The sequence below is a fragment of the Mobula birostris genome, chromosome 13 (genome assembly GCF_030028105.1).
Source record: "Mobula birostris isolate sMobBir1 chromosome 13, sMobBir1.hap1, whole genome shotgun sequence".
NCBI classification, from domain to species: Eukaryota; Metazoa; Chordata; class Chondrichthyes; order Myliobatiformes; family Myliobatidae; genus Mobula; species Mobula birostris.
The window spans coordinates 90,735,747-90,747,493 of NC_092382.1; the positions used below are offsets into that span (position 1 = coordinate 90,735,747).

An 11,747-nucleotide genomic window follows, 5' to 3' on the forward strand; every position below is an offset into this window, starting at 1 on the left:
ACTGTGGGGTGGTATACTCTGGGGGTGGTGGTGCAGAATGGATGGAACAGGGAGGCGAGACAGATGGATGACTGTGGGGCTTAGTAGAGAATGGTGGGTGGGGCAGAATACCGGGGTTCAGATGGGATGGGGTGAGGTAGGCAATGCTGGGAAGTTAAGGACGTGGTGGAAGATGAGTGAGGGTGAGATGGACAATGATGGTGAGGGAGGGGTTGGAGAGGATGGCAGTGAGGGGTAAGTGGAACAAGATGATGTCAATCTCTGTGCAGGCCCTGTCAATCATGCAGTTAACCTTTCAATCAACAGGGCACACCTGTGACGGTTTAAAGGCGGGGTGCATGCCCACCAATAATCATCTGACCTCCCAAATGTCAATAGAGGAGACGCGAGGTACGTTGCTCCCCTTTGCTATGGGAGGATGTCAATCACTGGTCAGACCATTAGTGGAGTTGGACCTCCAAGTGGGCATTATTACACGTAGATCACGCCTCCCGTTTCCACCCCAAACCCCAGAAAATTTCCAGCCTTCTTTATATTTTCACTTTTCCTCCAAGGGAAGCCCGTTTCCCTACCATTGAATGATGGGTTACCTGAGGGCAGAAGCAGTGTTGACTGAATTATTTTTGAGAGTAAGGGGTAGGGCACTCGTCCCTTAGCATTCACGCCTGCTCCTGCAGGATCTATCCTGGCAGCACTGGGTCGGAGGGAGATATGGAAGGAGCGTAGGGGGTGATGTATTCGTTAAGGATGGATGGACGGCAGTATGTCCAGATGCTTCTCATATGGCAGAGGGCAGAGTCTCACAGGGATGAAGACCAAGCGGCTGGGGAGACACGGAATGAGAGACTTGGGGTGGTGTGGGCTCGGAACTGAACTTGGACCAATTAACCCCTTTCCTATCGGAAGCCTGATTCTCTCTGTCTGCTCCTCTGTTTCCAGTCTCATCCCGCCACCACACCACGGGTCCCTTAGCATCTTTTCGACCGTATTTGATTGTTCTTGTCACGCCCCCTCTATCTTTCCATCTCTCTGTTTCTGTTTTCTCTCTATCTATTTCCTTATTTATTCTTTTTTTCTCTTTTCCTCTCTTTCTCAAGCACACTCTGTCTCTCCTTCTGTCCCTGTCTGTTTCTCTCTCCCTCACTCTGTTATATCTACTTGTCAAAGAAGACCACACAGCACAGAATAAACTATTCGGTCTAGCTGGTCAGTGCCAAACTATTATTGAACCTTGGCCCATCAGCCTACACCTTGCTGACACCCTCCATACACCTCAACCCTGTCTCTACCCCTTTTAATTCTTTATACCTGTATCAAATCTCTCCTCAACGTTGTATATCATGAAGAATAAAGTATTAGCCTATGTAACCATTCCCTATAACTCAGCCCTTCAAGTCCCTGGCACATCTTTGTAAATGTCATCTGCAACCCTTCAATCTTATCTTCATTTCCCTGTAGTTTTCTATGATGAAGTGACCAAAACTGCGAAGTTGAAAATATCTTTGAATACTCCCGCTAGTTGGTTGGCACAGGTTTTCAGAGCCTTACCAGGTACTCCATTGTGACCTTCCATCACCCTCTGTTTTGCGAGGGTTCACAGTCTAACATCAGCCTCTGAGACAGAGATCACAGGGTCATCAGGTGCAGCAGGGACCTTCACAGCTGTAGTTGTGTTCTCCATTGCAAAGCGTACATAGGTGTTCAGTTCATCTGGTAGTGAAGCATCACTGCCATTCATACAATTGGGTTTTGCTTTGTAGGAAGTAATGTCTTACAGACCCTGCCAGAGTTGCTGCACATCTGAGATCGCCTCCAACCTCGTTCAAAATTGTCCCTTTGCCCTTGAAATAGCCCTCCGCAAATCATATCCGGTTTTCTGGTACAGGCCTGGGTTGCCAGACTTGAATGCCACAGACCTAGCCTTCAGCAGACGACGTACCTCCAGGTTCACCCACGGCTTTTGGTTTGGGAATGTACAGTGAGCCTTTGTAGGCACACACTTCATTTTAATGAAATCAGTAACAACCGCAGCATACTCATTCAGATTCAAAGATGAATCTAAATCATTGGTGTTCATACAGAATAAAAAAGAAGCTGTCCCAACACCGACCCTGTGGAACATCACTATTCGCTGGCAGCCAATCAGAAAAAGCATATCTTTACTCTCACTCGCGGCCTCTTACCAATCGGCTGATGCCCTAACCATGCCAGTAATTTACCTGTAATACCATGCGGTCTTAACTTGGTATGCAGTCTCGTGTGTGGCACCTTGTCCAAGACTTAGAAATTCTAAATATACATCATCCACTGCATCCCTTATATCTATCCTACTTGTAATCACCTCAAAGAATTTAAACAGGTTCGTCAGGCAGGATTTTCCCTTAAAGAAAGCATGCTGACTTTGTCCTATCTTGGTCTTGGTCACCAAGTAGTCAGTAGCAACATCGTTAACAATTGACTGTAACATCTTCCCAACCGCTGAGGTCAGACTAACCGGTCAATAATTTCCTTTCTGCTGCCTCTCTCCTTTCTTAAACAGTGAAGTACCCTTGTAGTTTTCCAATCTTCTGGCACCATGCTGGAGTCAAATGATTTTGGAGGATAATTACTAATGCCACCACAACTCTACCACTTCCTCTTACAGATCCCGGGAGTTAAACTGCAGATGCTTGTCTTTGGCCCCTGGTGCAGTATAAACAAATTCCTTTACGAGGAGGTAGCGCTGTCTCCCGTTTTCTCTGCCTTATTTTTCTGCCCCATCCAGACTCCCTCTGGCCCTCTCTCTCTGTGTTCCCATCCCTCATTTTCTTTCCCTTGTCTTTATCTAGCAAGTTCCTATCCCCTCTTTCTCCTCACTGTCTCTAATCGTCACCTACTATCTAGCTCACTGCCTCTGCTTGTCTCACACCTGACGTTCGCCTCTCTTTTCCTGAAACTCAACTCCACCTGCCCTTCTTCGCTCACATTCGTTCCCCAGACTCCAGCACACCCTGTTTTTCCCAAATGTCTCAACTTCTCTGTCCTTCTTTATTTTCACTTTTACACCCTCCTGCTTCGCCCACTTCCCGTCTCTTCTGACTTTTGTCTCCTTCTTTTGTCTCCCATCCCTTCCTCACTCTCTATTGTAAGACAACATGCAATCCCAAATCCAAAGCTGTGACAATGCTTTTGGGGCGATTCTGCCTCATGGAGATGATTTTTTATTCTCCAGCTTCCCACCTGTGTATATATTTACAGGCGCATCTGGGTAGGGATATATTTCTCATTTGGAAATATCTCTGCAGAACTGTGATTGTGACACTGAAGCGATGAATGCGGAAAACTGAACAGCAGACATCGGAGTTCCAAGTATTGGATATCCGATTTGACAAGGTGCCACGTATGAGGCTGCTTAGCAAGTTAAGAGCCCATGGTATTGCAGGAAAATTACTAGCTTGGTTAGATCATTGGCTGATTGTTGTTGAATTTGGGGAATTCATTACCACAGCCAGGTGCTGAAGCCAGGACGAAACCTTTTGAATGTTGAAAGGTTATGCAGCGTAGATGTGTAAAGGATCTTTCCCATGGCCAGGGAGTGTGGGACAAGAGGGCGCAGCCTCAGGATATGGGGGCATCCATTTAAAACAGATGCGGGGACATTTATTTGGCTAGAGAAAGTTGAACATGGGGATTCATTACCACAGCCACATATGGAAGCCAGGTCTTTGCTTTATTTAATTCAAAGCTTGATATGTTCTTGATTGGACACGACATAAAAGGTTACCGTCAGAAGGCCAGGGAGTGGGACTGAGGAGGGAAAAAAAACTTCAGTCGAATCAGACTTAATGGGCTAAACGAAATCGTTCTGCTCTGATGTCATGGTGTTACGGTCTTATCTCGGAACCAATTGTGATTCTGGCAATGGACGTCTCGCAGCATCTGAGAATGGTCACTTTGATAATCTGGCGACGAGACAGAGTGAGAATATGGGGCGGCATATTTGGAACACAAATTTAGCTAAAATCAGGGAACAGTCCCTCAAAACGTGGGTGGGGGCGTGAATGACCCTCCAGAATGTAATCACTCTGAGGTGGAAAGGGGGAAAGTGGAAGCCGTGGGAAAAAAAGGCGTCAGCCAGTGTAAGTGTGCAGACACTGTCTATATAGCATTTCGTTCAAATTTGCTTCAAATTTATTTATATGGTCCCGCTTACACAGGCATGTACTAGCCCATCCTGTCATCCTCACACTCTGTTATCCAGAGCACTTTCACCCCTCTCCTCAGCCGGTCCACTCGCCATACTCTTCCTGGACCATCACGTCACAGCTCGCACTCCGGATCATCAATGATTTCCACTGCTCCAGTGGTCTCGAAATCCACTGTGGACCAGTCGATGATGTTCCCCCCAGAACACAGACATCCCCGCATTACCTCTGCCACCTCCCTATCTCCCAGAGCCCGGTCCCACAGGTTGACCTGGGATACCTCCCCCACGAAGGACTGGCCTGCATCGAAGCCCCCATCCACCTGGTCCTGATCCTGTCCAAGAATGACCACACCACCTCCCTTCACTCTCTGACCCTGCCAGGCCGTCTTGACCAAGCTCCGTTTCCCGTCTACCCACAAGGTGACGTGTCCGCTCTCAGACTCCCAACTGACGCAGAGGTGCCGGTGTAGTGAGCCAGACTCTGGCAGGTGGAAAATAGCCTTGGCTGTCGTCAGTTCCAGATGGAAGCCCCGGGGTCCCGACACCCAGAGGAGAATCTGGTTATCGCTTTCAGGTGTAGCGTAGGAGAAGCCAGCATAGTTTCGCGTCAGCTCGGTGGCTGAGCGCATGCAGAGGGTGAAGGCACTCAGCTCGGGGAAACTGTTCGGCAAAAGCTTCACGTGGGAGTTGGAAGACTGCTGGGGAAATATGATGATCTTGCCCCGGAGACCAAGAGGTACAAATTGACAGAGTACAGAGAAGGAGATACAAAGGATAACGGCAGAGGAGGGTTGGGAGAGTGAAAGAAGAGAGCATAAATTGTGAAATTAGCTTATTACTCTCTTAAAACAATAAGACAGTAGCTGTTCTTGTTAACTTTGCTACCTGCTTTCATACCAGAAATTGCTGGCCCGTTGTTACCATAACTTATTCTACCGGAGCGCCATTGAAGTTTTGCTGACCTTCAAGTGCGGGGGTTTGCATGGCGTTTGACCGCAAGACCCTGCAAAGGTTTTGAGGACTGCTGAGAGGATCACAGAGTTCTCTCTGTTATCATTCGGGATAATTATGAGGAGCGCTCCATTAAATCCGAACAATTGTGAGATTTTGCGCTCTTGGAGATGAAATGAAAGGAGAAAGGACACAGGTAATGGTAAGCCCACTTATAACACTGAGGTACAAATGGGGAGTGTAGCACTTGAATGCAATGGGGCCCAATATTTTTGTGGGAGGATTCAGTAGAGCTGTTGGGACTTGGTTTAAACTAATAGGGCAGGGTGACATGAACCAGGATGATAGAGGCGAGGATGAGCTACAAGTAGATGATAGGTGTAAGGAAGGACAAGTCAATGATTGGGTATAAATGCTGACAGAGCAAAGAGTTAAACTACACCACGGAAGCAATATTCAAATGGGCGAATAATGCAGGACTGAAGGTGTAGTATATTTAAATACGGACGGCATTCGAAATAAGGTGGACAGATTCGTGGAGCAATTAGAGATTGGTCCATATGATGTTGTGGGGTTCTTTGTGTAGCGGGTGAAAGATAGTCAGATTTGGAAGCTAAACATCAAAAGGCATACCTTGTATCGAAAGGACAGACAGGTAGGCATGGGCGATGGTGTGGCTCTGTTGGTAAGAGATGGAATTATATCTTTAGAGAGAAGTAACGATGGTCGAGAATATTGAATCAGTGTGGGTAGAGTTAAGAAATTGCAGTGGTAAAACAATATGGGAATAATTTATAGGTCTCCAAATGGTAGGAAGATGTGTGGTTAAGATTCAAAGGGAGCTGGGAAAGAAATATAATAAAGCTAACGGCACAATTCTAATGGAGGACATTAATATGCAAGGGGATTGGGAAAATCGGGTTGATGCCGGATCGAAAGAGAGTGAATTTGTTGAATGCCTACAAAATGGACTTTGAGCAGCTTGCACTTGAGCCTATGGTGGAAAAGACTATCTTAGATTGTGATGTGTAATAACCCAGATCTTCTAAGGGAGCTTAATGTAAAGGAACCCTGAGGAGACTGTGATTGAATTCCTTCTGCAATTTCAGAAGGAGAAGCATAACTCAGATGTATCAATATGGCAGTGAAATAAAGGAAATTACAGAGACATTAGAGAGGATCTTGCCAAGGTGGATTGGAGGAGGACACTGACAGGAATGACGGCACAGCAGAGATGGCTGAAATTTCAGGGAATATCCTTCACAATGTGCAGGATAGATATGTCCCACAGAGGAAGAAGTTCTCAAATGGCAGGGGCAGGCCACTGTGGCTGACAAAGGAAGTTAAACAGAGAATAAAAGCCCAGGAAAGGGCACATAAGGTAGCAAAAGAAAGCGGGAAGTTGGATGATTGGGAAATTATTAAAACCCAACAAATAGCAACTGAAAATACTATAAGAATGGAAAAGATGAAGTCTTGAGAGCAGAGAAGGCAATAGCAAAAGCAGGATGAAGCAGGATCCGAACAGTTGTTTTAAATTAATATAAAGAGGAAAATTGAGGTGAGAGTTGATACTGGATCACTGGAAAACAATGCTGATGAAGTAGTCAACAGCAACAAAGAAACGGCAGATGAACGTAATTGGTATTTTGCAGCTGAGCTCAATGTGGAAGACACTAGCAGTGTGCCGCATGATCATGAGAGTCTGGGAGCAGGTGCGAGTGGGTGAGCTATTACAAAGGAAAATTGCTAGGCAAACTCAAAGATCAAGTCACCTGGGCCAGATAGACTATATCCCAGAGTCCGAGAGACATTGTTGAAGAGATAACGGATGCATTGGTCATGATCTCTCCTGAATGACTTGAGTCTGGCATGGTCCCGGAGGACTGGAAAATCGCAAATGTCACTTCACTCTTTCAGAAGGGAGGACAAACCACCACTCTGCTCCGTCTAGTGGAATTACTCCTTACTCTTAATAATTTCTCCTTTGGCTCCTCCCACTTCCTCCAAACTAAAGGTGTAGCTACGGGCACCCGTATGGATCCCAGCTATGCCTGCCCTTTTGTTGGCTTTGTGGAACAATCTATGTTCCAAACCTATTCTGGTATCTGTCCCCCATTTTTCCTTTCCTACATCGATGACTGCATTGGCGCTGCTTCCTGCACGCATGCTGAGCTTGTTGACTTCATTAACTTTGCCTCCAACTTTCACCCTGCCCTCACGTTTACTTGGTCCATTTCTGACACCTCCCTCCCCTTTCTAGATCTTTCTGTCTCTATCTCTGGAGACAGCTTATCTACTGATGTCTATTATAAGCTACTGACTCTCACAGCTATCTGGAATATTCCTCTTCTCACCCTGTCTCTGCAAAAATGCCATCCCCTTCTCGCAATTCCTCCGTCTCTGCCGCATCTGCTCTCAGGATGAGGCTTTTCATTCCAAGATGAGGGAGATGTCCTTTTTTAACGAAAGGGGCTTCCCTTCCTCCACCATCAGCTCTGCTCTCAAATGCATCTCCCCCATTTCACGCACATCTGCTCTCACTCCATCCTCCCGCCACCCCACTAGGAATATGGTTCCCCTGGTCCTCACCTACCACACCATGAGCCTCTGGGTCCAGTTTCCGTAAATTCCGTCACCTCCAACGGGATCCCACCACTAAGCACATCTTTTCCTCCCCCCCCACCTCCGCTTACCGCAGGGATCGCTCCCTACACGACTTCCTTGACTTCCTTGTCCATTCATTTCTGCACCCCCCCCCCCAACCCTCCCCACTGATCTCCCTCCTGGCACTTACCCTTGTAAGTGGACCAAGTGCTACACATGCCCTTACACTTCCTCGCTTACCACCATTCAGGGCCCCAGATACTTCACCTGTGAGTCGGCTGGGGTGATATACTACGTCCGGTGCTCCCGATGTGGCCTTCTATACATTGGCGAGACCCGACGCAGACTGGGAGATCGTTTTGCTGAACACCTACACTCTGTCCGCCAGAGAAAGCAGGATCTCCCAGTGGCCACAGATTTTAATTCCACACCCCATTCACATTCTGACATGTCTATCCACGGCCTCCTCTGCTTAAAGATGAAGCCACACACAGGTTGAAGGAACCTTATATTCCGTCTGGGTAGCCTCCAACTGGATGGCGTGAACATTGACTTCTCAAACTTTCACTAATGCCCCACCTCCCCCTCGTACCCCATCCTTTATTTATTTATATACACACATTCTTACTCTCTCTCTCTCCTCTTTTTCTCCCTCTGTCCCTCTGACTATACCCCTTGCCCATCCTCTGGGTTTCCACCCTCTCCCTTTTCCTTCTCCCTGGGCCTCCTGTCCCATGATCCTCACATATCCCTTTTGCCAATCACCTGTCCAGCTCTTGGCTCCATCCATCCCCCTCCTATCTTCTCCGATTATTTTGGATCTCCCCCTCCCCCTCCCACTTGCAAACCTCTTACTAGCTCTTCCTTCAGTTAGTCCTGATGAAGGGTCTCGGCCTGGAACGTCGACTGCACCTCTTCCTGCAGATGCTGCCTGGCCTGCTGCGTTCACCAGCAACTTTGATGTGTGTTAAAAGAAATTATAGGCCGGTTAGCCTACCCTCAGTGGATGGGGAAGTGCTGGAGCCAATTATTAAGGATGAGATTTTGCGGTTCTGGAAGACTAATGATAAAATAAGTCAAAGTCAGCATTCTTTCTGTCAAGTGAACTGTTGCCTGACAAATCTGTTAGAGTTCTTTGAGAAAGTAACAAGCAGGTTGGCAAAGGAGAGGCAGTGGATGCCACTTAGTTGGACTTTCAGAAGGCATTTGGTGAGGCTGCACAACAAGGTAAAATCCCATGATGTTACAGTAAAGCTGCAGGCATAGATAGCGTAATGGCCGACAACAGGAGGTAGCGAGAGGGAAGAAAAGGGCCCTTTTCTGCTTGTCTGTTGTTCCTCAGGGATCAGCATTGAGATGCTACTTTTCGTATTGCTTGTCAATGATTTGGATAATGGAATTGTTGGTGTTGTGGCAAAGATTGTGGATGGTACAAAGATAGGTGGTCGCGTTGGTTGTGCTGATGAAGCAATGCGATAGCAGAAGGACTGAGACAAATGGGAAGAATGGGCAAAAAATGTCAGATGGAATACAGTTTTGGGAAATGTAGAAACAATTTTGGTTCAAGGAACAATAGCATGAGCCATTATCGAAATGGTGAAGTTTCAAACATCAAAGGTCAAGGGACTTATGAGTCCATGTGAGAGACACCCAGAAGGTTAATTCACAGGTTGCATCTGTGGTAAAGAAGCCAAATGCAACGTTAGCGTTTATTTCAAGAGGAATAGAATATAAAAGCAAGGAAAAAATGTTGAGTCTTTATAAGACATTAGTCAGACCGCACTTGGAGTATTGTTAACAGTTTTGGGTCCCGTATCTCAGGAAGGATATATTATCATTGGATAGAGTCCAGATGAAGTTCACGAGAATGATCTCGGAATGATGGTTTATTGTTATCTTTCCAGTGGAGGTTCACCTGAACTACACTGGAGCTAGTCAGAGTCCGAGGGGAGACATGACGAATCATAAAATGCACAGCTAGGATGTGCAGTCAGCATCTTTCACCGAGTGCAAAAGTATCAAACAAATGAAGACATGTTTTTATATGATCAGAAGGGAATGTTTAAAGATAATGTGAGGGGTAAGTATCTAAAACCGGGAGTGTCCGGGTCTCAAAATATGCGACCAGGTGCAGTCATCGGAAGAGTCAAGCTGTTAACGTTAATACACACGGGCACAAAAGGAATGAAGGTAAACAGCTGATACACAGCAGAGGTCGTTTAGTTAAAGGTAGCAGCAGGATCACCAATATAGTGTGGGTCTAATTCACCACAGGGCTCTACTGTTCTCTTCATTCCCTTAGGAAGGAGATGCACAACGGATGGGGATGGAGGGGAAGACACTGAGGAGGGATGGTGAAACCTAGAGCAGTGCGATGACATACCTCCGCTCATGGCTGAAGTACAGGAGGCACCCACTAGGAGGGCGACTGCGCTGATCAGGCTGAACATTCTGACCTTCCTCTGTAGGTAAGCAGAGAAAGGTTTAAAACCGAGGGGCCCTCCGCAATTACGCCCCATGCCCCAACCAACTCTATGCCACATGGACTCCAGCACATCCTCCCTCTTCTCTTACTCTTCGCATTAACGCTCCATGAGATGCACCTGGATTCAGTGCCCGCAGCCACCGCACCCGCTATTCCCACGTATCCATCTGTCGGCTGTCCAATTACATTCTGCGAGCAGCCATTGGAGACGAAGACCAATCGCCCATGTTTTGGGCCAAGATCAACTGGTGCATCTCCCCATCTCTCCCCACAATAGTGCTGTCTGTTCTCGCCCTCCACAACCCATCCCCTGCACTTTCTTACTGCTCGCCTGCACTGCCCTCTCAATAACACACCAACACTCTTTCATTCAGTCCAACCCCGCTCCCGCACTCTCCCTCTCTGTGCATTTTACTCACCCCATCTCTCTTTCAACCACGCCCCACAATCTCTCCACGGGGCGTGCCTCACCTCTTCCGTAAACTGTATCTGATGCCGTCTCATCCCCTTTGACTTTTACTTCCTCTATCTCTCTCTCTATGTCTCTTCCCCTTCCTGCATTTCCTGCTGTCCCCTCTCTCGTTTCCAACACTAACTCTCTCAGCATCTCTCTTCCCTCCTTTCTCTCGTTTTGAGCACCACCCCATCACACTATCTCACTATCTCTTTCATTCCCTTTTACACACCACTCCCTCTTAGCCCATTTTTGTCCGTCTCTCTCACGGGCCCCTTCCCACACTCTGCACTCCATTTGACAACTCTCCAAGCTCCACCGCAATTTTCGTTCCCGAATTCTACCTCCATCTACCATCCGTACTCTCTCCCACTTCCTTCCCATTATCTCCTCCCCTTCTATCCTCTTCTGTCTCCGGACATTTTCTCGGCCCTTCGTTCTCAACTTTACCTCGCTGCCCTCTCACTCCCACTGCTGCAGTATCCCTCGTTCAGTCCACCTCTCTATTCACGACACAGTGTTGTCCCCAGTCTCACCCCGCTATCTTTTATCAGCTCTCTGTCTCTCTCACAATACACCCACACAGGCTGTCTTTTCCCTCCTTCGTTGGTGTCTCGCTTCCCTCTCACTATCTCTCCCATCTCTTGAATGCACCCCTTTTCTCCCAGTATTTATCTCTTCTGCTGCACACTTTCTCTCCCCATTTTCAGCCTCTCTGTTCACATCTCTTCGAACCACCATCTCTCTCCTTTTCTCTCCCTCCCCTTCTCTCGCTGTCTCCCTTCTTCACATCTGTCCTCGCTGTGCACTTTCCGACTTTCTCTCCTGTCTTCTTGCCGCTCTTGGCTGTCTCCTTGTTTACCATTCTGTCTCCCTCCTCGCCTTCAATATTTTCTCCCTTCCTCTACTCTCTCCCCACATTTCCTCTCCACACTTTCAACGTGCTTGTTCATTCTCTTTCCCAACTTCCTCTCTCAATACACCCTCATTCCCTCTCTTACACCGGCATTTTCACTGTTTCTGCTGCCCCCACATTCCCTGTCTTTCACAGGGTGGCACTGGGA

General features: G+C 47.4%; 1 protein-coding gene across 1 annotated transcript; it reads right to left on the reverse strand.

The window, feature by feature from the left end:
* Positions 1 to 4,167: 4,167 nt before the first annotated feature.
* LOC140207413 (C-reactive protein-like) lies at positions 4,168 to 4,914 on the reverse strand (the record flags this gene model as incomplete). Its single annotated transcript, XM_072275941.1, has 1 exon — positions 4,168 to 4,914. A coding segment is annotated over one exon (615 nt), but the record flags the coding sequence as incomplete, so codon positions are not given.
* Between the last annotated feature and the right edge of the window lie 6,833 nt (positions 4,915 to 11,747).